This window comes from Paralichthys olivaceus, chromosome 1 (assembly GCF_024713975.1).
Source record: "Paralichthys olivaceus isolate ysfri-2021 chromosome 1, ASM2471397v2, whole genome shotgun sequence".
Classification (NCBI taxonomy): Eukaryota; Metazoa; Chordata; class Actinopteri; order Pleuronectiformes; family Paralichthyidae; genus Paralichthys; species Paralichthys olivaceus.
This window is the reverse complement of record NC_091093.1, coordinates 3,702,954-3,730,465: the sequence shown is the minus strand read 5'-3', so window position 1 is coordinate 3,730,465 and position 27,512 is coordinate 3,702,954. Positions and strand designations below refer to the sequence as shown.

Below are 27,512 nucleotides of genomic sequence, written 5' to 3'. Positions count from 1 at the left end.
GTTTTCCAGAGAGATCTTTTAAACAACGTGTTACTGCGAAGAGGAGCTCCAGGCAGGAGGTCAATGTTGCAGTCATACGGTCAGTGTGGCGGTAGCGACAGGGCGTGGTGTTTGGTGAACACAGGAGCAAGGTTGTGGTACTCAGGAGGTACTAACAACAGGTCCGGGGTTTCTGAGATGGGCTGAGGAACAGACAAAACAGGAGCAGAAAACCCTGTTCTGAAGAGCAGAATGTAGACAGTTTAGGTGCAAAAAGTACTCCAGGATGTTACCTTTTCAGTGGACCAGTCGATGCGTGGGTTGTGTTTTTTCAACCAGGGGTTACCAAGCACAAGCGAAGTGTGAGGACAGTCAATAACACGGCGGGTGATCTTCTCCTGATGATTACCGGACAGTAACAAGGTCACTGGAACTGTCTTGCGATCCACGGGATAATCAAAAATCCTCCTCATCTCTCCTAAGAAATTTAGATAGGAGGAGCAGAAGGGGGCTGTTTCCCCCATATTGCTGAGGCCCGGGCGAGAGCAGCTCCACGGAAACAGCCGATCAGGTAGGAGATCTTTGATCGTTCTCTAGCATAGGTGTAGGACTGTTGCTCAAATACTATCGAAAATTGAAGTAAAAAGGCCTTACAAGCTCCAAGGTCACCATCATATGGCACATGAGCTGCGACAAAGGGCTCACAGGTCGGGGGAGAAGGGTTGTGGGCTGGCAGAGAAGGGCTGGGGGCTGGTTGGGAGTGCTGGACAGTGAGCTGCTTCTGCAGGTTCATCAGGATCTGTGATATCTCCGTTACCTGAGTTAACAGGGTCTTCAGAAACTGGTCGTGTTGTTCGAGCAGGGCGCCTTGACCGTCAAGAGCTTGATGGACAGGATCTGAGACTGCTGGGATCATAACTGTGGCATGATCGTACTGTTAAGTGTAACGGTTGGACAGGAGAACCAAGGTGCAGACACAGACAAAGAGACAGGAGTAGGGAAAGGTATTTTTATTGTCATAGCGATGGGGGTAAAGGTGGCAGGTCCAGAAGCTTGTCCCAGGTAGGGGGTGTGAGGCAGGGTTCCAGGGTAGCAGGTTAGTAGCTGTGGGAAGTGGCAAGGAGCAGGGACCAGAGCCAGAACAGGAGGAGCTGGAAGGGAAATGGAGAACAGGATGAGATCAGGCAATGGCTCAATTCTCTATAGCAGTGGTCACTAACCTTTTAAAGCACAAGATCACTTTTTAATTCAAAACGTAAGCTGAGATCTACCACCCCAATGTCTTGCAAAAAACCCACTTAGGAGGGTCATATTTATTATTTTAGTATGAATTCATGCATCTTCAGCTCCTGCAAATATTTCACAATATAAAACTTTTTAAACAAAAGAATGGATTTGGTCAACAGAAACGCTGCAGTGCTTTTCTTTTGTGTTTGTGACATAAATTAAACAGATAAACATTCAAACTCAGGTGAAAGATAATTTTATTCTGCAGTGAAACATAAAGTTGATGTGTCTATGTCACAAATGTATTTACAACACTTCTTGAATCCGTTTCAAAGTAAAAGCACTCCAGCGTTTCACTTCTGAATCCATTCATTTGTTCTAACAGGGCTTTGATTGTTGTCAACAGACCAGAAGATGCAGGACTTCATACCGTGGAGTCCTGACATTTAGTTCAGTGCATAATCTGACTTGTATTGAAGGAAATGCAGGAGATAAACCTGCTGCTCTGCCGCCAGTGGCGGACACACAGCGGGTATGAACAACAGACAACTGACCCACAGCTGATATGCCGCGCAACCGCAGACTGTGAGTCCAGAGAGTTAAAGAGATCGACGGTGAAGACTGTCGAGATCGCGATCGACGGGTTGGCGACCACTGCTCTATAGTATGCACAATAAATGGCGGGAACCGTAGCAACACTAACTGGTAGCAGAGACTACGATCTGGCAGCGTAGAGGTGGTCAGGAGGAATATATCTAGATCAGGGGTTCCCAACCTTTTCCAACTCAGCGCCCACTTGAAAATCACAAAAATGTTCGCGGCTCACCTCCATCGCAATAAACAATACAGAGGCCAAATAATGCGTTCTCAGACCACTTTTTTTTATTTTGATGAGAAATATGGAACATGGACTGAACTGAAAGCAAATGGAACATGCAGGAAGATCCACAGTGCAGGGAGCACTTGTTGAAGTGTAATGTTAAATACAGGAACCACAGCACAATTTTATGTTTTGTCTTGTTGTATATTGGGGTATCGATGATGTGAAGATGATGAAGGGATCTCAGATGACACCGTCTTGATTGTATAAAAGGTTTATTACAAAAAGTTCAACATCAATACAAGCACTGCAGTCTGCCTGGAGAGAGATTCGGGGCCAATGTGAATCTCTGCTCCCTGTTTATATATGAGAGTTGTTGTAAACCTAAAGAAAACACATCTGGCTCTCCTCATCTGTCTGGTAACAGGGAGGGAAAGGCACCAGCTCAGATTTAGGGTGACAGTTAGAGCCATGATCTTATGTCCTAATGTCAACATTCAGTTTTCCTCTGAAAGCCTAAACTTATGGACCTCCGAATCCTTAGGACCTATGGGCTTCAGACCCATAGATCAACTTCCTTCAAAAAGAACACAACACATGGCATTTCAGACACCACACTCTCAAGTGAACAGACAGAGACAATAACACAAGGGCACAATAACTTCAGACCTGACAGCAGAGCTCTATGTGAAATAAATGCAGTTCAGAAATACATTAATATTGAATTGCTCATAATGTCAACCACACACTCACACACACACGTCAAACACCTCCTAATCACCCTGAATAAAACTATTTAAATAGCCTACAAGCGAAAGCAATAATTGCAATGAAACTAAATTAGAACATTGTAGCTACTCCACTCAGGATTTTTATAAAGCTGCGGTGCAATAGGCCAACATGTTGACTCGCCTAATGTGACAGCTGCTGTTGCATGACGGGTGCTCAAATGTGGGAAAGAGGAGCGGAGAGACTGGGCTGGAGTATAAAGTGACTGTGGCGCATCAGGACCGCGGAAGTCAGTCGGAGCGGGCCGACAATCTGTATCCCAGGCCAGCTGCTTAAGTGTGGGTGAGAGGAGCAGAGGGATAGGGCTGTGTGACTGTGGCGCACCAGGACCGTGGTGGTCAGGTGTGGCGGCCCGACAAACCCACACTGTGTAGCCTATCCCAGGACAGGTGCAAGTGTGGGTGAGAGGTGCGAGAGACTGGCCATGGTAACGTATAGTTACCTGGGCATGTAAGAAATATAAAATTACTATTTGAGAAATTATAATACATGTTACATTACTCCGTTAATAGCCTATTGCTCACGGGAAAAACAAAACAAAACATGGATAGAGAATTTAAACATTTTAATATCTTTGAAAAGTAATTTTGTTTTAACATCTGAAACTGTATTCATATATTATTTTATTTTTATATAATCACCTTTTTATTTTATTTTTTATTTTTACAAAAATCATACTATTTTGATAACGATTTGACGGCCCACTTGCAATACCTCTGCGGCCCACAGGTTGGGAATGATCTATATCAGGGGTCACCAACCTTTTTGGAACTGAGAGCTACTTCATGGGTACTGAGTCATATGAAGGGTTACCAGTTTGATACACTCTTCTGAAATAAAACATTTTCTCAGTTTGCCTTTAGTTATATATTATTATTAATGATAAATGATTCTCATCTATGTGAAGACACTGATTAATGATTTCTCACAATAATTATCAACAATGAGTTAGCAAGGTGGGAAACAGATAATATCAATATTCAACACTTTATTTCTATTAATCTCAGCAATTGTTTACATTTTCAGATGATCACTTCTACAACATTTCATAAGAAAAATGTTCAATTTTCACGAGCCACTGACCAACCCTTTTAACAATTCATAGTCAATAGTCAACTTCAATATGAGAATACAAATTTGACAGTATAATTTTTTTTTTTAAATTGAATTAGAAACATATCAGATTTCAGACACAGCTCACTGGTGAGTTGTGTTTTTAGAACAGGCCTGCGGGCTACTCATGTGGTCCCTGGGGGCTACCTGGGGCCCGCGGGCACCGTGTTGGTGACCCCTTATCTAGATGCTTGATGACGGATGAGGAGCAGCTGGTGAGGCTCTGCTCTGACTCCGGTGTACCTGCAGGTAATCACACACAGGAAGAACCACTCAGGGAGTGGTAGCAGGTTAGCAGTTCCCAGAACTAGAGGTAGAGGGCGTGGTAGGAGCAGTTCGAGGGGCAGATGTAACATTCACAGTGAGTTCAGCTGTTTGGACAAAAAAGTTTAATCCTGAAACAACTTTCAATCCCCAAATAAGTGAATACGTTTTAGTTACTGGAATGGAGACAGGGGCTGGGGTAGGTCTGATCACATGTTTCAGTGTAACAAAGCCAATGTCTGCCAGTTTATGTTAAATCCAGATGGCCTCCTTGTATTATTGCTCAAAAATAATTTCTGTGGAATGCATTGCACTGGTTGTATATATGGTAAATGGTCTGTATTTATATAGCGCTTTTCTAGCCTTAATGACCATTAAAAGCACTCACAGTACACTACATTACAGTTTGCCATTCACACATACCTCCATACAGTACATCTATGGGCAGCACTTTCTTCAATGAGAAGCCATTTCGGAGTTCAGCATTTTGCCCAAGGACACTTCAGCATGCAGATGGTGGAAGTATGGGATAGAACTGCAGACCATCTGGTTGGAGGCAGGGTTATTATAGTTAATGAAGACTAAAACGAAAACTAGCAATGAAAAAATAATTAAGTTAACTGGTAAATAAAGGTGTTTGATAAATTCTATTAAAGTGATTTACATTCTAAAAAGTTTGTGTCTTGATCAATGCTTTTTTTTTTTTAATCTTTGAGTCAACTTAGTGTAATTGTTTAGATGTTGAATATTTTGTCAGTGGGTTTAAAAGTTGAAAAGGCACATAAACCTTGATTTATGACCGTTTTCACCCCTGTCCATTGGTTTGTTTGTTTATCAGTAGACTCACGCAAAACTAATGAACAGATTGTTAGCAGGACAGGACATGTGCTAAGACAGAACCTTACATTTTACAATTTACACAAATTCCATTTTTGCATGGACACAGACAAAGGGAGAGATACAGCAATTTTTAAATCATTTTCTTTTTTTTTTGACATTTTCACCATGGGAATAGATTGACATTAAAGAATTAGGTATATTTAGGGAATGACATCTATATGTGTGATCAGTTTGGTTTAGCTTGATTTAAAAAGAGTGTGATTCTAGTTGGCTAACTTGTTATCAGATTCCTTTTCAGTCGGTGTGGGAACTGTTCACATACAGTATGTCCTGATTGTGTCTTTCATAAGATACATTGTTGCCTCTACTCCTAAGTGCTTGGTCTTTAAATCATAGTGTTGTTGATTGGTCACTCAGGAAAATGTTCATTGACGTATTGAGTTATACAAATGTTAAATAAAGTAAACATCCTTATTTACCAAGACTCTCTTGAGTACCTGTTGACTCCACCCATTATCCTGTGAAAGCACTGACTTGGGGATGTGTACTGTGTGGCACCGCCTTGCCCAAAGGACACACTGTTTGTATTTGTATGACACTGTGTGCAGTTGTCTGCTCCCATGTGCTATGTTTGGCTGCTCTGTCATCTCAGCTTTGCCGTGATCTTTCTGTGAGATCTTTACATGTTGGGTTTGGGAGTGAACTGAAAGCAGGATGTGGCCACAGCTGAGTGTTACCAAAGATCAAGGAGGAGGCGGCTAAACACCAACACCCTCACTTTAACATTGAACTGTTAAATAAATATCACTCCTACACAGGTCGGCTTAGGCAATAGGCGTCATTTCCTGTACCCTTCACCTGTACCAGAGGATCAATCAGCTCAGGTGAGAGCTGTTAGCGGACTGATCCTCAGGGTTAAAAGGCAGCGGCAGAGCTGCCTCAAAGAGACACACTGAGAGACAAGGACATGAGCAGAGACTGAGACACTGAACTGAGCTGCAAAGCTGGATTCCAGCAGGATGTGCGGTTGTATGAAGAGTTAACAGTTTTTGTGAGTTGATGATTTAATAAAGATGCCGCAAAGCACCAATACCGTCTCTGGCTGTATGGAGCCCCATGTTGGGTGCCAGTATGGCAAATGACATGGGGTTCCCCCACACACAGCCAGAGACAGTATTGGCATTAACTCCTCACTTCCACAAGGACGTGAATAATGTTTGCTTCATGTCAAGACGTTTCCAAAACCACGGTATACTGGGAGAAGTTCAGCTCTGAATCCTAACGGGTGAATGAGTTTGACTTTTGTTTAGAACAGTAATAAAATTCTCAGTAAACACACATTCATTGAATTGGTTGTTACACAGCCTTAGAGGAAATGCATGACTACTTGTGAAATTTAGATGGTTAAACACTCACGCGTACACACACACTGTACATTCAGTAGGAAACCAAGGCGGAAACAGATTTGATTAGCCTGCAGCTACAGTATGATTTTTATTAATGAGAACTGTGGGTTTACAATCTTGTCAAACATAAGCTTGGTATGCTAATGTTTGAAACATAAATAGAGGAATCAGGTATGCAGATGAAGCTGACACTGATGTAATTCTGATTGTTCATTCACACTCCTACGAATTCATGAGCACTACAAATGGCTGAGCCCTGATGTCTTCCTCATCTTCTGCGTCGACGGGATCTGGTGCTGGAGGGAGTGTTCGCCATTTCACTGCGGCCGAACACAGAGCAGTCGGTCTTGAGGCACCCACAGGTGTCAATGTGGATGTAGGTGTAGGTGATCTCGGTGTTGTCATTGCAGAGGAGCTGGACCTGCTTCTCAGACGTGGCCACCTCCTGGCAGCAGGAACACGTGTGCTGCAACGAGCTCATTTTGGTGGAGTAGCTGAGAGAAGAGAGAAATGATGGTGTGAGGAAAGTGGCAGGACGGGTGTAATAAAATCACTTTTCGATTTAAATTTGAGAATTCAGAGCTACTTAGACAGCTCAGCTCATAGGATCACATTCATAAAGGAATTAAGCAGATTCTTTTCCTCTGAAATTTAAATTTTCCGGCACTTTTCACTCATTAAAGGCAGTTCAGTACTTATGGTTAGTACCACCGAGCCAGTGACATCAGTTGTATTTCGGAAGAGTGAGAAAATAATAAAGAGAGAGAAAATAACCCTGATAAGGTCTTGACCTTATTATGTTATGATTTGGCCCTTAAAAATGAACTGAATTGAATACCTTTTATTGTAATTTATTCTTCTTTTTGCCATGGATTTTTTTGTGAATCACTTTGTAACCTTGTTTGGATAAGTGCTATACAAATAAAGTTATAATTATTACGTTTTAGTGATGTCATTGATGTCACTTGTAGAATAAAGACATTATCAGACATGAATCTGTCTTTTATAAATCCTCTTTGTAGAAATGCCTATTTGTGCCTAAATGTTGTAAAATGTCATTCATGAGAGAAAATTTGGGACATAATTTGAGTTATAATAATCAAATAGTCTGATTACAGTGTTTATTTGGGATCTTTTCATACATGTTCGGATGATAAAATAGTTATTTTTTACAGTTTAAGCTGCTCTGTCAGTAATTTACTGCTCCTCTCTGTGTCATTTGCACTGCCAACCGATCACCCCGTCATCTCCTCTGGCTTTTCACACATTGTTTACACATGTGTCCAATGACAGTGTGTGTGTGTTTGTGTGTGTGTGTGTGTGTGTGTGTGTCAGCATGACAGACGGGCTGAATTAATGAATGAATGTCTGAAGCTATGATGTCTGAAACTAAAGATTTTACTCATTTAAGATAAGTATCGGTGTTGATATTGTGGCGTGTGTGTGTGTGCATACGCAAATGTGATATGTGACATTGCCCTTATCTTAAAAAGTGCCGTTATACCTTTCTCAAGTTCTGGTACTATCATTCAAAAGTTACACAATTTGGTTATAGTCATCAACCGCTTATAGTGATCAATTTGGCCCGGACAATCACTGTAAGCTGTTTCCATTGTGTTAAGAATTCTCCATGACACAGAAAACAAGAAAATGGATAAAAAGGGGACTCACAAGCTGGAGGTACCACAGGCTCCACTGCACGATGTGACATTCACCAGGTGTTTGGAGCGACAGCCCTTGCTCTCCAGCTGCACAGCAGTGGTGGACACGCTGCATGGATGACCCTTCTGCACACCTGAGGCAGCCAGGACACATATCAATTATACTGTTCTACTCATGTTCTATCTTTACATATGTAGACGATAAAGATTATGGTACGAGCACTATGATTGCCTTGGTTTTCTTCTCTGGACTTATTTTGGCATTTTTGTAATTTAATGAAACTAAGCAGAAAGAACCTCTCTGAGTTGTGTGTTAATTGCTCACGATCAACAATAATAAACTGTCTGAAAAACACATGAGCAGATTTGTGAATATAAGAGGAGGCTTAATATTAGGCTCATCTATCTGGCTCATGAGCCTAGTCTACCTTTAAAATGCATTCTAAGAGTTGCTATAAAATGTAATAAGGCATTATTCTTCAGTCATGAAGACACGTGCTTATAAGCCAAGCTGTCAGTGTGACTGTCATTTTGTGTGACAGGTTAAATGCTCTAATATTTATCCTGGGGTTAGTGTAACCAGAGTGTAAGTCTGGTCATGTGACTGATTATCTAGCTTTGAAAGACTAACGGAAGCAATACATACAGACATGACAGCATCCATCTGGAGCTATGGTCTCTGTTCCCTGTGTGGAGATAAACAGATTCACATCAGCATTCTGTTGGGCCATGTTTCATTCTGTATAGATTCACATTAGACAGCAGGAGGCAATGTGTTCATGCCACTCTACTCAAGTATTTCTTGATTTACATCATAATGATGATGAGGTGTGTGTGTGTGTGTGTGTGTGTGTGTTTGTGTAGAGTCTACCGGTATGCATTCATCGGGGTCGTAGAGAGGACAAACAGTCTTTGCCTCAACGGTGATGAACTGATTCCCGATCTTTACACACTCAAACTTCACACAGGGGCTCTCAGTGGGGGTCCAAGTGGTGCCAGGCTGAGGAATAACGTAACAGAATGTTAGTGCACAACCTCAGGCTGCATCAGTTTCACCATCATCTTCATCTACTCATCTACTCTATGGACTGATTGGTCAAAACCTGAAAACGTAAAGCCGCCGACCACTGGCTGTCACCATAAATAAAGGTGCACCTGCACAAAGTAACACAATGTGATCTGGCTGCCTTATTATTGTACCTAAAAGACCTCGATAAACTATAAATAAAATTGTATCTCCTTTTCTATTCTTCTCTCTCCAAACAAACATACACTGCATGTGCACTCATAAACACAAACCTTTAAGGTGTGTGTTGCGTTGTTCGACAGTGTCACAAAACAGCCTATTTGGACACACTTTCCACAGCACTGGCCAGGGACGCTCTGGTACTCATAACCCTGAGGAGAGAGAGACACAAACAAAGGAAACATGAAAATGTAAAACCAGCAAAAGATCAGGTCTAGATGAGAACAATTGAATTTAATGTTGTGCTTAGTATTCAGTGGATTTACAGTACAGGCTTTATCAACAGATAAATATAAATAGAAAAGTCACATTCATGTTTTAGTGGTTATTTCTTGCTTTACAGTAAAAAGATATAAATAAAGTTGGGGCATTTACAAAGCATTAAATGTTTTTGACTGAACCATGAGCACTCATAGACCAGTTAATCCCAATGAAAATACATATGAATGAGCTAATAGTAGAAAAGAGAAGTCAAATACAAGGGGGTCAGATACTCAGCTCTGGAGAATTTGAAAAGGTGCTCACCGACAGTCTTTTCTTGCAGTTAAACTCACAGACTTTTCCCACAGAGATTCATTTAAACCTTGTTTTGATTTTATTTTGTGTTTACGCAATAGTTTTATGTTATTGATGCACTTCCATATATGTAAGAAATCTAATGTTTAAAGTTTTAAATGAATTTACTCAATAATGGCAAAATGGATTTAATAGGAAATCACCATTAATCTGTCTTTAACGGCATGGTAGAACACATGGTTCATTACAGCTGAAAGGTTTTAAAAAACTACTAGAAGAGAATGCAGTTAGTGAATCTGCTCATCCGTAAATTCACAGAGCGTTCGCGTATGTAAGAATGAACTGACAGAGGGAAAACAGAGCAGTCTTACCAGAGGGCAGTGTTTGTCACATGGCAGAGGCTGACATTTGATCGAGTGCAGACGGGTGCTGGTGTCTATCTGGTCACTACAGATGCAGCTTTCACATGGGTTCATGAGCACTGGGTCTCCAACCTGGATGGACGGAGAGTCGGCACAGTCACAGATACATGCGTTTGTTTATGGGGTGGGTAGAACATCAGAAAAACTATGCAGTATAGGACAGTCCAATACAACACCACTGTAAACTACAACTTCAGTTATAAAATATGTTACAACCACAGTGTCAGTCTAAAACAGATCTTTCTCAAAGGAGAATTTGTCACTGAGCAGATGCATTAGATTGCACTATATGTAGCAGGTGTATCTATGAGTGAAGGATGTAGGGAAATCTTTTTGGCGGAAATGGAATATTCAAAATGATGTTTCATTCATTTATAATCACCTGACATCTGTGTCCAAAGGCACGTACTAATCACTTTTTATAGTTCACTTTATAGTGAGTTCACCATTTTGTAGTGATGTCCAAACGTAACGTAATGTAATTTTTTTATACACTATAGTGGATTCATTTCTTCTCACAGTGCATGGTGAAAAATAGTGTACACCTGATGGTCACTAAGCAAGCAATATATACCATAATGCATTGCGCCCATGGCAGAGAGATGACAAGAGTATTAATACTTAGTGTAAAATTAACATTAACAAATTTATTGTGGGACTTCCAACAATAAATAATGAATCATTTGACAATCCTGTATTTATCGGTGCAGAGAAAATGCACCAAGTAGCGTCCGAACGTGTTTTTTCTTTTGCCAATGAGCTCACTATACAGTCCTTGTATACAAGTCCCTTTATAGTGGAGTAGGGGATAGTGAGTGAGTGAGTGGATGATTTTTGGACACAGCTCAGGGTTTGGTTCTGTTCCATGGAATTGCAGTGGCTATAGTAGCCCAGAAGAGACAAACCAAATGCTGGCTTTAGATGGGGCTCTTTTGTATTTTTCTGATACCCAAAGGCCTCTGCAGCTGCTTCTTCACACTTGGAAGGGAGGTCAGTCTGCAACATGACCACTAGATGCCACTAAATCCTACACACTGAACCTTTAAGTAGCAACTAGTATTTGTTATACGTAGAAAACATAGTAGTATTTTCAAGACACGCACACACACACACACACACAAAACTTTCAAATTACTTAACTTTTTTTGTTTCTAGGAAACATAGATTTCTGTAGATGTGATATGTCTCACCTGATATTCGTGTTTGTTGACAACACACACGTTTGGTTTAATCTCTGTGAAGGTAAAGGAGCAATCATTGAATTTATGTTGAATGTGCTGCAACACTCACAGTGGCAAAATAACATTCACACATGAGCATACTCACTGCAGGAGTATTTGACACAGCAGGCTCCCTTAACGGTTTTTAGAGTGTAACCAGCAGGACAGGGCGGCACAGAATCAGGGCAGTGCCTCACATCACACTCTGTTCACAGACACAGATAGATGAATGAACCAGCATTTTTCATTTGTTGCCTTTTTGTGGTGAGTAGCCTACGTATATCATCAGTCATATTCATTCTATCGCATGGACCCTATTCCTTTAATTTTTAATGTTCCACCAGCAGGACGGAGTCTACTGGTGGAACATTTTCAACAGCTGCATCAGAGGTCCTGTCCCACTGTAGCACAAGTTAGTGGACATCTGATAAATACAAAATCAATCAAGAATAAAGTGCTGCTCAGGATGTTTCCACCAGAATATACTGGGTCAGGTTAAACATGTGGAAATGTATATGTTAAATATGTGGAATCACTGTGTATTGTATCATAGTGTTTTGACCAGGAAAGCTGTTAGTACAGTGTTAAGAGTTGCTACCTTCTTGATCCTCACTTACCACACTTCTCCTTCTGACAGCAGCCGGTAGTGTCAGTGACCTTGACCTGACCTTCTTGGTCACAGGTGAGCGGTGGCTGTGCTGGACAGGACAAATTACGGCAGCTGACCTGCATGGTGTGCTCCTCACATATACACTCCTCACAGCCTTCTATCCATGTTGCATTAGCCTGAGAACACAGTGTTTATTTAACTTCTCTGGCACAATCACAGGCCAGTCAAAAGATTATGGAATAAGTGACTGTAGAAAAATGATTTACCTTCACCCATTTTTTGTTTCGCAGCTGACAAAATTCTGTTTGGAGGAAAATAAGTAAGTATACAGTAATTTCCATCATAGACCTCAAGGGCTCATGTTAATATGTAAGTAGTGAATAGATCCAATCTGAAACCAAGTTTTAATTCATTAATTGTGATTTTTAGAATAATATTACCTACTATACTGCCTCTTCATTTTGAAAAACATTGAGCTCATGGTTTAAAGCCCATCTAACATGTACATTTGGGATGTGTCCCTTTTGTTAGTCAAATAGAGGAAAGAACGTGAGGAGGGGTTAACAACATTCTCTTCCTGCGGCAAATCAATCCATGGACCATAGTCCAATACTCATTCATAACACGTAAACCAGGTCTCTTCATACAAATACCTTGGTGTCCACATTGATAGCTCTCTTACGTGGCTTGTTCATGTTGAAATATTTGCTCTCGATTACATCAGAGGATCTTTTCTTGAGAAAGCTCAGACTCTACTGTGTATGTAGAAAACATTCTTAGTGAGTATAATTCGCTACGGTATACAAGTACGGTCTGGTAATTCTGGTAAAGTATTCCCTTATTCCATCCTCCATCAAGATACTCGTAGTACTTTGTGATGAATTTCTCTCTGTCTATTTATCTATTTCTGTTTTTAAACTGACTACTGTCCTCTTATTTTATGGTCTTATCACAAACACCAGCATAAATACATACACCCAACCTATGAATGGAAGCATGTGTTCGACACACTGAATCTATAGGATGTATGTGTAGGGTGATAGGTGAAGGATGTTCGTACTTGTTTGTGTGGGTGTGTCTATTGTGATACATGTAGGTTCTATGTATTTGTGTGTGTGTGTGTAATGTGATAAATTTTGTATGATGCAGTGGCCTGGAGCCCGAGACAAGTTTCACTATGGGACAATAAAATATACCTTACCTTACCTGGGTCATTTGCCTAAATTCACATACAGTATGTGCATCCTTAGTCTATTTGTCAGTTTTCTATCGTACCAGGGAATTCCCTTTTCCTGTGTTTTGCAGGTTTAGGTTGAACTTTCTGACTGTTTTCTCTGGATTATGGATTTCTACCTGCTCCCCTTTGGACTTGTTTGTCTGTTTGTTTTGACTTAGTCACAAAATCCATCAAGCAGAGCAATAGAGCTTTTTGCTGTACAGCAGTGCCATCTCTACTTACCGCAGTTTAGCACACATTCATGTGAGTTGGAAGAGAGGGATAAGCTGCCACTTGGGCAATAACAACCCTCCAGCGTCACATTTGACATGGCACTGTACTCATCGACAGCGTCTATGAATTTCTGGTTGTACCTGGCAGACACAACAGTATACAGTGTGAGGCAGCACATTCATAATCCAATGAAGTGATTACTTCAATTGGCAACAATAATGTGGAGGTAAACTGATATACCAGGAATCGCAGGTAGGCTCCACCAGAGGGCCACAGGCCTTATACACTTTGGGACTTGGACATTTATATTCTACAAGGAGAAGGCAAGACAGGATTTTTTTAAGAAGAGGTCTTTGCTGTAATATTGTTGGTGATTTTTTTCTGTGTGTAATTTTGCTCAACATAAATATTGCATATTTGATTTGCATACCACAGAGTCCTTTCGTGGCACTCCTCCAGTCAATACACAGTCCAACCTCGGCACAGGCTTCGGCGTAGGATTTTAAACTACTGCAGCCGATGTGATGAATGTGCATGTGGCAAACATCAAACTCACAGCCCTCAACAAATGGAGTGTAGTCGATGATCTTGTGGCAAGCTTCAAACACACTGGGGATTTATAGAGAGAGGACACAAACTGAATGTATCACCTCTTGGCATTACAAGTTTGGACTGTAATTTAATTTCTATTTGCTGGTAAGGCTTTACACATTTATATTTCCATCCATAGAGTTGTGTATAAATTCAAGAATGTGTGAATTATTACATGTATAACAGAATGAATATTAACTGATGATTTAACCAGATTTTAGAGACGACATTTCTGACATTTTATTTCCTACCTGCTCTTGATGATCTCACAGATGGTGGTATTACAGGTATCTGGTGTAGGTGTTGGTAGGGGCTGAACTGGAGGTTCACAGTGACTGTTGTTAGTGTGCCACTTGTGAGCCATATGAGGACATGAAGGATCGATTTTGCCACTGGGCAACATGCAGTCATCTGTCCGGTTGTTGTCACATGTGCCTAGAGAAATCCTCATCATTAGTAATTGGTAAAACATTGACACAACTCCAACTCAAGTGTTGTTTACCTGCTGAATCGCAAGGATTGTGTAATAATAATTTTAATATGAGCTCTTTTTCCCCCCCAAGAATGAATCATACTGAAGATGTGTCAAACAGGTACAATTGGTTCTATTTGTTGAAAGTATCACAAAACTACAACTCTTATATAGTTGTAATTTAGCAACTCGTGTCCAAACTCAGACAGAGTGATGCTGTCAATATCTGCAGCAGGACTCACCACATTGTCCCTGGGTGTTGCCGCCAAATTCACTGTAGGGCAGGGAGATGCTGAATATGAGCCCTGAGAAGGTGACCTTGGCATTAATTTTCGGGATGATGAGCACTGTATCAATTCCAGTGGTGGCAATGCGGAAGTCATCATTCTGATATGTGGGACTTACAGGCTTGTCATTCAAAGAAATCTAAAAATAAATGCATAAAAAAGTGAATATCACAAATAACCCTTCTATAACCAACCCATTTTTTCTAATGCATTTACTCTCTCTTGTCTGAAAGCCCCTCTTCAGACAGTTTTACAAATTAGGATGAGGTCATTTATGTCCATTTATTAAGTCCAAACCTGTGGGTGCATTTGCACTGATGGTTCAGATAATGACAAGATTTTTAATATTAATGGTGCCATTTTATTACCTGGTTTGTGAAAATGCCCTTAAAATCCTTCTGCGTAATAAAGATCTTGTAGCTTTTGTAGAAGACAGTGATGGATTGAGGACAGGACAAGCCATCAAGTGAACCGCAGTAGAAGTTATCAATCATAACGCTGAAGTTGTATTTAGGCAGGATCTCTTTCACCAGCCAGTAGGAGCAGTTGCCTTGAAAAGCATAGTATGTTCCGTCGAAGGTGACATAATGGGGGTCTCCCCAACCATAGCACAAACCTGAATAGGATCAAGATATTACATTTTTTAAATTAGATTTCAAGCAATCTGATATCATCTAATACACAACATCCATTGTTTAAAATAAGATTATACGATAGTATGAGTCAAATCAAACAAAATGGATAAACAAAACATCACTACTTAAAAAGCTACCATATGTTGAACTTGAAAACGTTGCAACCTGGGAACAAAGTGAAATAGGACAGACTTACATTGGCATTCGTAGTGGGGGCAACATTCATCATCATCCTTCACTTCAATAGCAGGGAAGGTATTTGCACATACTAGAGGCTTCTGAGTTGGACATGGTGTGTGTTTATAGGTCACAGAGCCGTTATCACATATTCCAGTAGTGCAATTCTTTTCCTTCCACGTTTCACCATGCTGTGATGAGAATCATAGGTTGGAATTAAAGAAAAAAGAAGGGGGTGGTATTCCCATAGAATAGAATATTGATGTACATAAAATGCAGAAAAAAAATAAATATGTGAACATGAATAAAGAATCACCTCTCTTGGGGGAGTTACATCATGGCAAGGTCTCCTAGATGCACACTTGTAGTGTTTCTGCACTACATGACAGCTGTCATCGCAATACCCCACATAACAGTGGCCATCATGGTCTGTCACATTGTAGACTATGGACCCTGCGAATGAGGAACAGGAATATTCTTGAAAAAGGTTTGTCACATTTTTGAAAGCATGAGTTAAACATGCATAACACACAGTGATATACTGATATACAGTAAACATAAACTCACTCACATTGAAGTGTCCCAATGACAGATAAAGGAGCCTAACACTATCTCTATACAGTATGACTAGTATGAAGACACCCATGCTTTTGAAATTCTGCTTGTAAATGACCAGCTGGGATTAAATGTAACAGTAATGGTGCGTTCACAACGAAAGCAGGGCAAATGTTTTTGTGCTTCAAGATTACATAAAAAGTTACTGCAAAAACAAGAAAAAAAGCAATTCAAGGACGTCACAAATGTTGAGCTACTTCAGGCAGTTAAGCTGCACTGCTCTACTGTGATGAGGTCGGTGCCTAGATACAAAAAGTCTTCACTATGTTTTGCTGATTTAATAAGCATTTCAGATGTTAGTTGTCGGTCTGAAATTGTAAAAAAGTATATGTATGTAAAACCAAAGGTGAAAAAAACACAGTAAAACAGAGCATCATCCTACATATGACAATTTCAGACCAGAACTCTGGAAAATGTCTGGTCAATGGGGTCCAGACATTTTCCGGAGATTGCCTTTCACATATGAAGAATGCAGGAGATTGACCCAGACCATGACAACTGGAAAATGTCCAGTAAATTTGAAGAAGAACTGGTGTCCCAGTAGGGCATGCAGAAGGCAGGATATTACATATAAATTCTGCTGTGGTTATCACCAGTTTGTGTCTAAAGCACATCGACATCGGCATCTTTTATGTACAAGGCACCTATCTTTTTCATCGTGTGATATTTAAATTCATTTTGTTCCTTTTGTTTTTTTCAGTTGCATGACTATTGTGTGCAGCATGTTAGAATTATATCAATGCACCCACTCACTAACTGTGGAATTTCTGTACATTTTGCCACTGTTTTCTCATACAGGCTCATTCAGACACTTTACTAGGGTGCTGGCAGGAAAGGTTCTGGAAAAAGTCCAGAGCAACTGAATCAGACATTTGTATTCTCTTCTCTCTTCTGGGAAATATGCTCAGTGTATGTCTTCTACCTGTACATGGTCAAAGTTCAACCAGAGAGTCAATTTATTATATATCAAGACTGTTAATAGAAGTATCTCAACTTCCTTTTAGCTTAGATCTTTCTGATTGACTTGATTTCAATAGGATGACCAGAGTCAGTCTAGTTATTTACCCAATACATTGGTGCAAATTTTAGTCATTGCTCTCTGAGAAAGGGTTGAGAAAAGCTATATACCCAAATGAGGTTTGTTAATAAACCAAAGCAATGAGCCAAAATATATGGTAGAAGCCACAATGGTGTCTCCATCAATATTTCTCATCTGGAATCCAATGTTTAAAGAAGGTGTGCCTTTACTAACTTACCACTGCTGAATTTTGTACCATTATGAAAGCAATGGCAAATCTGTGGCAGTGTGATTGGTTGAGATGTTCCTCCTGTCACCACAAATATGGTAGTTGTTGGAGAAGTTGGTCCAGTTATAGGTGCCCTGGTGGTAGTAGTGGTAGTGGTTGTTGCAGTTGTGGTAGTAGGTGTTGTGGTTGAAGTAGTAGTAGGTAGAGTGGTTGGTTTGATAGTAGAAGGTGTTGGACACTGACAACATTTGAATTGAATCTCATAATCAAAACACTCTTGCTGAAGTCCTTGTTGTTTGTTGTTGCATATAAGACCCACATTTTTATTGCAAGTCAACGCTTGTCCCACATCTGAGATGGAAAGATGTTTGTAAGTAGTGGCTCTGCAATGGACTTCTTCTGGAGCTGAGCAAATGTCATAACCAGCAGCGATTACTTTCTTGATGGATTCATCATCCCCACCATTAGGGCCTGGTGTGGGCTCACCAAGATTGATCCAGTCTGACCAACTACATTTCATATCATGTCCCCCAGGGCAAGGTCCAGGTGTAGGTGCACTGGTGGTGGTAGTGGTAGTGGGAGTGGTAGTAGTAGTTGTTGGTGGCTGGGTTGTTGTTGCAGTTGTGGTAGTAGGTGTTGTGGTTGAAGTAGTAGTAGGTAGAGTAGTTGGTTTGATAGTAGAAGGTGTTGGACACTGACAACATTTGAATTGAATCTCATAATCAAAACACTCTTGCTGAAGTCCTTGTTGTTTGTTGTTGCATATAAGACCCACATTTTTATTGCAAGTCAACGCTTGTCCCACATCTGAGATGGAAAGATGTTTGTAAGTAGTGGCTCTGCAATTGACTTCTTCTGGAGCTGAGCAAATGTCATAACCAGCAGCGATTACTTTCTTGATGGATTCATCATCCCCACCATTAGGGCCTGGTGTGGGCTCACCAAGATTGATCCAGTCTGACCAACTACATTTCATATCATGTCCCCCAGGGCAAGGTCCAGGTGTAGGTGCACTGGTGGTGGTAGTGGTAGTGGGAGTGGTAGTAGTAGTTGTTGGTGGCTGGGTTGTTGTTGCAGTTGTGGTAGTAGGTGTTGTGGTTGAAGTAGTAGTAGGTAGAGTGGTTGGTTTGATAGTAGAAGGTGTTGGACACTGACAACATTTGAACTGAATCTCATAATCAAAACACTCTTGCTGAAGTCCTTGTTGTTTGTTGTTGCATATAAGACCCACATTTTTATTGCAAGTCACAGCTTGTCCCACATCTGAGATGGAAAGATGTTTGTAAGTAGTGGCTCTGCAATGGACTTCTTCTGGAGCTGAGCAAATGTCATAACCAGCAGCGATTACTTTCTTGATGGATTCATCATCCCCACCATTAGGGCCTGGTGTGGGCTCACCAAGATTGATCCAGTCTGACCAACTACATTTCATATCATGTCCCCCAGGGCAAGGTCCAGGTGTAGGTGCACTGGTGGTGGTAGTGGTAGTTGTTGTGGTAGTTGTTGGTGGCTGGGTTGTTGTTGCAGTTGTGGTAGTAGGTGTTGTGGTTGAAGTAGTAGTAGGTAGAGTAGTTGGTTTGATAGTAGAAGGTGTTGGACACTGACAACATTTGAATTGAATCTCATAATCAAAACACTCTTGCTGAAGTCCTTGTTGTTTGTTGTTGCATATAAGACCCACATTATTATTGCAAGTCACAAATTGTCCCACATCTATGATGGAAAGATGTTTGTAAGTAGTGGCTCTGCAATGGACTTCTTCTGGAGCTGAGCAAATGTCATAACCAGCAGCGATTACTTTCTTGATGGATTCATCATCCCCACCATTAGGGCCTGGTGTGGGCTCACCAAGATTGATCCAGTCTGACCAACTACATTTCATATCATGTCCCCCAGGGCAAGGTCCAGGTGTAGGTGCACTGGTGGTGGTAGTGGTAGTGGTAGTGGTAGTTGTTGTGGTAGTTGTTGGTGGCTGGGTTGTTGTTGCAGTTGTGGTAGTAGGTGTTGTGGTTGAAGTAGTAGTAGGTAGAGTAGTTGGTTTGATAGTAGAAGGTGTTGGACACTGACAACATTTGAATTGAATCTCATAATCAAAACACTCTTGCTGAAGTCCTTGTTGTTTATTGTTGCATATAAGACCCACATTTTTATTGCAAGTCACAAATTGTCCCACATCTGAGATGGAAAGATGTTTGTAAGTAGTGGCTCTGCAATGGACTTCTTCTGGAGCTGAGCAAATGTCATAACCAGCAGCGATTACTTTCTTGATGGATTCATCATCCCCACCATTAGGGCCTGGTGTGGGCTCACCAAGATTGATCCAGTCTGACCAACTACATTTCATATCATGTCCCCCAGGGCAAGGTCCAGGTGTAGGTGCACTGGTGGTGGTAGTGGTAGTTGTTGTGGTAGTTGTTGGTGGCTGGGTTGTTGTTGCAGTTGTGGTAGTAGGTGTTGTGGTTGAAGTAGTAGTAGGTAGAGTGGTTGGTTTGATAGTAGAAGGTGTTGGACACTGACAACATTTGAATTGAATCTCATAATCAAAACACTCTTGCTGAAGTCCTTGTTGTTTGTTGTTGCATATAAGACCCACATTATTATTGCAAGTCACAAATTGTCCCACATCTATGATGGAAAGATGTTTGTAAGTAGTTGCTCTGCAATTGACTTCTTCTGGAGCTGAGCAAATGTCATAACCAGCAGCGATTACTTTCTTGATGGATTCATCATCCCCACCATTAGGGCCTGGTGTGGGCTCACCAAGATTGATCCAGTCTGACCAACTACATTTCATATCATGTCCCCCAGGGCAAGGTCCAGGTGTAGGTGCACTGGTGGTGGTAGTGGTAGTGGTAGTGGTAGTTGTTGTGGTAGTTGTTGGTGGCTGGGTTGTTGTTGCAGTTGTGGTAGTAGGTGTTGTGGTTGAAGTAGTAGTAGGTAGAGTGGTTGGTTTGATAGTAGAAGGTGTTGGACACTGACAACATTTGAATTGAATCTCATAATCAAAACACTCTTGCTGAAGTCCTTGTTGTTTGTTGTTGCATATAAGACCCACATTATTATTGCAAGTCACAAATTGTCCCACATCTATGATGGAAAGATGTTTGTAAGTAGTTGCTCTGCAATTGACTTCTTCTGGAGCTGAGCAAATGTCATAACCAGCAGCGATTACTTTCTTGATGGATTCATCATCCCCACCATTAGGGCCTGGTGTGGGCTCACCAAGATTGATCCAGTCTGACCAACTACATTTCATATCATGTCCCCCAGGGCAAGGTCCAGGTGTAGGTGCACTGGTGGTGGTAGTGGTAGTGGTAGTGGTAGTTGTTGTGGTAGTTGTTGGTGGCTGGGTTGTTGTTGCAGTTGGTGTAGTAGGTGTTGTGGTTGAAGTAGTAGTAGGTAGAGTGGTTGGTTTGATAGTAGAAGGTGTTGGACACTGACAACATTTGAATTGAATCTCATAATCAAAACACTCTTGCTGAAGTCCTTGTTGTTTGTTGTTGCATATAAGACCCACATTTTTATTGCAAGTCACAGCTTGTCCCACATCTGAGATGGAAAGATGTTTGTAAGTAGTGGCTCTGCAATGGACTTCTTCTGGAGCTGAGCAAATGTCATAACCAGCAGCGATTACTTTCTTGATGGATTCATCATCCCCACCATTAGGGCCTGGTGTGGGCTCACCAAGATTGATCCAGTCTGACCAACTACATTTCATATCATGTCCCCCAGGGCAAGGTCCAGGTGTAGGTGCACTGGTAGTGGTAGTGGTAGTTGTGGTAGTTGTTGGTGACTGGGTTGTTGTTGCAGTTGTGGTAGTAGGTGTTGTGGTTGAAGTAGTAGTAGGTAGAGTAGTTGGTTTGATAGTAGAAGGTGTTGGACACTGACAACATTTGAATTGAATCTCATAATCAAAACACTCTTGCTGGAGTCCTTGTTGTTTGTTGTTGCATATAAGACCCACATTTTTATTGCAAGTCACAGCTTGTCCCACATCTGAGATGGAAAGATGTTTGTAAGTAGTGGCTCTGCAATGGACTTCTTCTGGAGCTGAGCAAATGTCATAACCAGCAGCGATTACTTTCTTGATGGATTCATCATCCCCACCATTAGGGCCTGGTGTGGGCTCACCAAGATTGATCCAGTCTGACCAACTACATTTCATATCATGTCCCCCAGGGCAAGGTCCAGGTGTAGGTGCACTGGTGGTGGTAGTGGTAGTGGGAGTGGTAGTAGTAGTTGTTGGTGGCTGGGTTGTTGTTGCAGTTGTGGTAGTAGGTGTTGTGGTTGAAGTAGTAGTAGGTAGAGTAGTTGGTTTGATAGTAGAAGGTGTTGGACACTGACAACATTTGAATTGAATCTCATAATCAAAACACTCTTGCTGAAGTCCTTGTTGTTTGTTGTTGCATATAAGACCCACATTATTATTGCAAGTCACAAATTGTCCCACATCTATGATGGAAAGATGTTTGTAAGTAGTGGCTCTGCAATTGACTTCTTCTGGAGCTGAGCAAATGTCATAACCAGCAGCGATTACTTTCTTGATGGATTCATCATCCCCACCATTAGGGCCTGGTGTGGGCTCACCAAGATTGATCCAGTCTGACCAACTACATTTCATATCATGTCCCCCAGGGCAAGGTCCAGGTGTAGGTGCACTGGTGGTGGTAGTGGTAGTGGTAGTTGTTGTGGTAGTTGTTGGTGGCTGGGTTGTTGTTGCAGTTGTGGTAGTAGGTGTTGTGGTTGAAGTAGTAGTAGGTAGAGTAGTTGGTTTGATAGTAGAAGGTGTTGGACACTGACAACATTTGAATTGAATCTCATAATCAAAACACTCTTGCTGAAGTCCTTGTTGTTTGTTGTTGCATATAAGACCCACATTTTTATTGCAAGTCACAAATTGTCCCACATCTGAGATGGAAAGATGTTTGTAAGTAGTGGCTCTGCAATGGACTTCTTCTGGAGCTGAGCAAATGTCATAACCAGCAGCGATTACTTTCTTGATGGATTCATCATCCCCACCATTAGGGCCTGGTGTGGGCTCACCAAGATTGATCCAGTCTGACCAACTACATTTCATATCATGTCCCCCAGGGCAAGGTCCAGGTGTAGGTGCACTGGTGGTGGTAGTGGTAGTTGTTGTGGTAGTTGTTGGTGGCTGGGTTGTTGTTGCAGTTGTGGTAGTAGGTGTTGTGGTTGAAGTAGTAGTAGGTAGAGTGGTTGGTTTGATAGTAGAAGGTGTTGGACACTGACAACATTTGAATTGAATCTCATAATCAAAACACTCTTGCTGAAGTCCTTGTTGTTTGTTGTTGCATATAAGACCCACATTATTATTGCAAGTCAGAAATTGTCCCACATCTATGATGGAAAGATGTTTGTAAGTAGTGGCTCTGCAATTGACTTCTTCTGGAGCTGAGCAAATGTCATAACCAGCAGCGATTACTTTCTTGATGGATTCATCATCCCCACCATTAGGGCCTGGTGTGGGCTCACCAAGATTGATCCAGTCTGACCAACTACATTTCATATCATGTCCCCCAGGGCAAGGTCCAGGTGTAGGTGCACTGGTGGTGGTAGTGGTAGTGGTAGTGGTAGTTGTTGTGGTAGTTGTTGGTGGCTGGGTTGTTGTTGCAGTTGTGGTAGTAGGCGTTGTGGTTGAAGTAGTAGTAGGTAGAGTGGTTGGTTTGATAGTAGAAGGTGTTGGACACTGACAACATTTGAATTGAATCTCATAATCAAAACACTCTTGCTGAAGTCCTTGTCGTTTGTTGTTGCATATAAGACCCACATTTTTATTGCAAGTCACAGCTTGTCCCACATCTGAGATGGAAAGATGTTTGTAAGTAGTTGCTCTGCAATGGACTTCTTCTGGAGCTGAGCAAATGTCATAACCAGCAGCGATTACTTTCTTGATGGATTCATCATCCCCACCATTAGGGCCTGGTGTGGGCTCACCAAGATTGATCCAGTCTGACCAACTACATTTCATATCATGTCCCCCAGGGCAAGGTCCAGGTGTAGGTGCACTGGTAGTTGTTGTGGTAGTTGTTGGTGGCTGGGTTGTTGTTGCAGTTGTGGTAGTAGGTGTTGTGGTTGAAGTAGTAGTAGGTAGAGTAGTTGGTTTGATAGTAGAAGGTGTTGGACACTGACAACATTTGAATTGAATCTCATAATCAAAACACTCTTGCTGGAGTCCTTGTTGTTTGTTGTTGCATATAAGACCCACATTTTTATTGCAAGTCACAGCTTGTCCCACATCTGAGATGGAAAGATGTTTGTAAGTAGTGGCTCTACAATTGACTTCTTCTGGAGCTGAGCAAATGTCATAACCAGCAGCGATTACTTTCTTGATGGATTCATCATCCCCACCATTAGGGCCTGGTGTGGGCTCACCAAGATTGATCCAGTCTGACCAAATACATTTCATCCCAGGGCAAGGTCCAGGTGTAGGTGCACTGGTGGTGGTAGTGGTAGTTGTTGTAGTAGTTGTTGGTGGCTGAGTTGTTGTTGCAGTTGTGGTAGTAGGTGTTGTGGTTGAAGTAGTAGTAGGTAGAGTGGTTGGTTTGATAGTAGAAGGTGTTGGACACTGACAACATTTGAATTGAATCTCATAATCAAAACACTCTTGCTGAAGTCCTTGTTGTTTGTTGTTGCATATAAGACCCACATTTTTATTGCAAGTCACAAATTGTCCCACATCTGAGATGGAAAGATGTTTGTAAGTAGTGGCTCTGCAATGGACTTCTTCTGGAGCTGAGCAAATGTCATAACCAGCAGCGATTACTTTCTTGATGGATTCATCATCCCCACCATTAGGGCCTGGTGTGGGCTCACCAAGATTGATCCAGTCTGACCAACTACATTTCATATCATGTCCCCCAGGGCAAGGTCCAGGTGTAGGTGCACTGGTGGTGGTAGTGGTAGTTGTTGTGGTAGTTGTTGGTGGCTGGGTTGTTGTTGCAGTTGTGGTAGTAGGTGTTGTGGTTGAAGTAGTAGTAGGTAGAGTGGTTGGTTTGATAGTAGAAGGTGTTGGACACTGACAACATTTGAATTGAATCTCATAATCAAAACACTCTTGCTGAAGTCCTTGTTGTTTGTTGTTGCATATAAGACCCACATTTTTATTGCAAGTCACAGCTTGTCCCACATCTGAGATGGAAAGATGTTTGTAAGTAGTGGCTCTGCAATGGACTTCTTCTGGAGCTGAGCAAATGTCATAACCAGCAGCGATTACTTTCTTGATGGATTCATCATCCCCACCATTAGGGCCTGGTGTGGGCTCACCAAGATTGATCCAGTCTGACCAACTACATTTCATATCATGTCCCCCAGGGCAAGGTCCAGGTGTAGGTGCACTGGTGGTGGTAGTGGTAGTGGTAGTTGTTGTGGTAGTTGTTGGTGGCTGGGTTGTTGTTGCAGTTGTGGTAGTAGGTGTTGTGGTTGAAGTAGTAGTAGGTAGAGTGGTTGGTTTGATAGTAGAAGGTGTTGGACACTGACAACATTTGAACTGAATCTCATAATCAAAACACTCTCGCTGAAGTCCTTGTTGTTTGTTGTTGCATATAAGACCCACATTTTTATTGCAAGTCACAGCTTGTCCCAAATCTGAGATGGAAAGATGTTTGTAAGTAGTGGCTCTGCAATGGACTTCTTCTGGAGCTGAGCAAATGTCATAACCAGCAGCGATTACTTTCTTGATGGATTCATCATCCCCACCATTAGGGCCTGGTGTGGGCTCACCAAGATTGATCCAGTCTGACCAACTACATTTCATATCATGTCCCCCAGGGCAAGGTCCAGGTGTAGGTGCACTGGTGGTGGTAGTGGTAGTGGGAGTGGTAGTAGTAGTTGTTGGTGGCTGGGTTGTTGTTGCAGTTGTGGTAGTAGGTGTTGTGGTTGAAGTAGTAGTAGGTAGAGTGGTTGGTTTGATAGTAGAAGGTGTTGGACACTGACAACATTTGAACTGAATCTCATAATCAAAACACTCTTGCTGAAGTCCTTGTTGTTTGTTGTTGCATATAAGACCCACATTTTTATTGCAAGTCACAGCTTGTCCCACATCTGAGATGGAAAGATGTTTGTAAGTAGTGGCTCTGCAATGGACTTCTTCTGGAGCTGAGCAAATGTCATAACCAGCAGCGATTACTTTCTTGATGGATTCATCATCCCCACCATTAGGGCCTGGTGTGGGCTCACCAAGATTGATCCAGTCTGACCAACTACATTTCATATCATGTCCCCCAGGGCAAGGTCCAGGTGTAGGTGCACTGGTGGTGGTAGTGGTAGTTGTTGTGGTAGTTGTTGGTGGCTGGGTTGTTGTTGCAGTTGTGGTAGTAGGTGTTGTGGTTGAAGTAGTAGTTTTAGGTGGATGAGTTGTAGTTTTTTTAGTTGTTGGATTCAGGGTTGTGCTGCATTGTACTGGCTTGCAACATTTAACCTTTATTTCATAATTTAAACATATGGGGGGATACTGTAAGCTGTTCTTACACAGGAGTCCTACTTGGTTATTACAAGTTACATTTTGTCCTAATTGCTTAAGTGGGGTTGATTCATAGTGCACAGCCCGACACTCTACGGCCACTGGATTCTCACAGATCTTATATCCTTTCTGGATGATGTGTTTGATGGTTTCATTGTCCCCACCATCACGACCATGGTCAGGGTAGTCCGAGCTTATCCATTTTGACCAGAAGCATTTTGTTTCCTGACAAGGTGTTTCTGTAACATGTTTTGTTGTGGGATTTGCGGTTGAGGTTGGATGTATAGGTGGTGTAGAAGGCTTTGTTGGACATGCACTATAATCACAACACAGAACTTTGACTTGGTAGTTAAAGCACAAGGCCAATGGCCCTGACTGGTCTTCATTTCTGCACATCAGCCCCTTAGCTATATTACATTCCACCATCTGTCCCACATTGTCAATTGTGACATTAGGGAATTTTTCAGCTCTGCATTGGATTTGACTTGGTTTATCACATATCTTGTGTCCAGCCCTTCTAATCTTGTCATAAGTTTCATCATCTCCTCCTGGAGATCCCAGTGTGGGGAAGCTGGAATCATACCATGGCGACCATACACAAGGATTACATGTGACTGTAACTGATTCTGTAAACACACATAAAACGGATAATGATTAAGTAGTAAATCTTGCATTATATAGCTGATTACTGTATGTCTTAAATTCTTAAATGTTTACATTTACTAAACATACCTGGTGTGGTTGATCTAAAAACAAACGTGGTCGGAGACTGGCTAGTTGTAGTGGAAGTCACAGTGGGCAATTGTGTAGGTGTCGTTGGTGCTGGGCACAGGAAAGACTCCTTGTCAATCGTGCCGTTTCTACCACACACTGCTGTCATGCAGTTGCCATGTCCATCTGTTGTGTTATAGATTGTTCTGCCAGGGGGATATTTGTTTCCATGATATGTGCAACTACAGGCTGTAAAAAGAGAAGATCTTTAATTGACATATTAACCTTATATACAATATACAATAAGATTAAGATTCCTATATTATCTCACAAATCATGCAACACACAGTGCACAACTACATGCAACATGGGGGGAAATTTAATCTCTGCCTTTAAACCCATCCTGTGTGAGCAGTGACCACACAGAGCAGTGGGCAGCTACTGAAGGCCTGGGGAGCAGATGTAAGGTGGGAGTAAGGTGCCTTGCTCAGGGGCACCTAGATAGGGAGATAGGGACAGTCCATCTGTCCTCCTGGACTCCAGCAGATCCAGGTGACTTCAGTTTGATTAGTGTTCCACTTAGTCTACTAGGTCACTGCCTCCCGCTCAATATACAATATAATGCATTTTTTTAAACCAATGGTCACTCCAAATCTTTGCTCACCTTCATTATCGTGGCGACATTTGATGGTCATGGAACTGCATGTACTAAAAGAGAGAAAAACATAAAACCAA

The 27,512-nt window shown here is 41.6% G+C and overlaps 2 protein-coding genes across 2 annotated transcripts in view; both read right to left on the bottom strand.

Annotated features, from left to right (window-relative positions):
• Positions 1-6,496: 6,496 nt before the first annotated feature.
• Positions 6,497-27,512, bottom strand: part of LOC109624859 (mucin-5B-like) — a 38,375-nt gene continuing 17,359 nt past the window's right edge. Inside the window, exons 28-48 of the mRNA XM_069531175.1 lie at positions 27,442-27,485; positions 26,813-27,026; positions 17,597-20,958; positions 16,042-16,178; positions 15,745-15,916; positions 15,282-15,529; positions 14,869-15,052; positions 14,406-14,589; positions 13,994-14,172; positions 13,804-13,873; positions 13,573-13,703; positions 12,380-12,414; positions 12,121-12,289; positions 11,610-11,708; positions 11,474-11,517; positions 10,233-10,355; positions 9,399-9,497; positions 8,971-9,099; positions 8,746-8,785; positions 8,110-8,233; positions 6,497-6,932 (exon numbers count right to left, since the gene is read on the bottom strand). Of these exons, the coding sequence (XP_069387276.1) occupies positions 6,707-6,932; positions 8,110-8,233; positions 8,746-8,785; positions 8,971-9,099; positions 9,399-9,497; positions 10,233-10,355; positions 11,474-11,517; positions 11,610-11,708; positions 12,121-12,289; positions 12,380-12,414; positions 13,573-13,703; positions 13,804-13,873; positions 13,994-14,172; positions 14,406-14,589; positions 14,869-15,052; positions 15,282-15,529; positions 15,745-15,916; positions 16,042-16,178; positions 17,597-20,958; positions 26,813-27,026; positions 27,442-27,485 (6,013 nt within the window). The 3' untranslated portion in view covers positions 6,497-6,706. The remainder of the gene's footprint in view (positions 6,933-8,109; positions 8,234-8,745; positions 8,786-8,970; positions 9,100-9,398; positions 9,498-10,232; positions 10,356-11,473; positions 11,518-11,609; positions 11,709-12,120; positions 12,290-12,379; positions 12,415-13,572; positions 13,704-13,803; positions 13,874-13,993; positions 14,173-14,405; positions 14,590-14,868; positions 15,053-15,281; positions 15,530-15,744; positions 15,917-16,041; positions 16,179-17,596; positions 20,959-26,812; positions 27,027-27,441; positions 27,486-27,512) is intronic.
• On the bottom strand, positions 23,116-26,686 carry LOC138411442 (mucin-5AC). The gene is made up of 2 exons (XM_069532032.1): positions 23,480-26,686; positions 23,116-23,294 (listed from the first exon to the last, which is right to left on the bottom strand). The coding sequence occupies exons 1-2, from the start codon at positions 26,490-26,492 to the stop codon at positions 23,116-23,118; spliced, it is 3,192 nt and encodes a 1,063-aa protein (XP_069388133.1). The 5' UTR covers positions 26,493-26,686.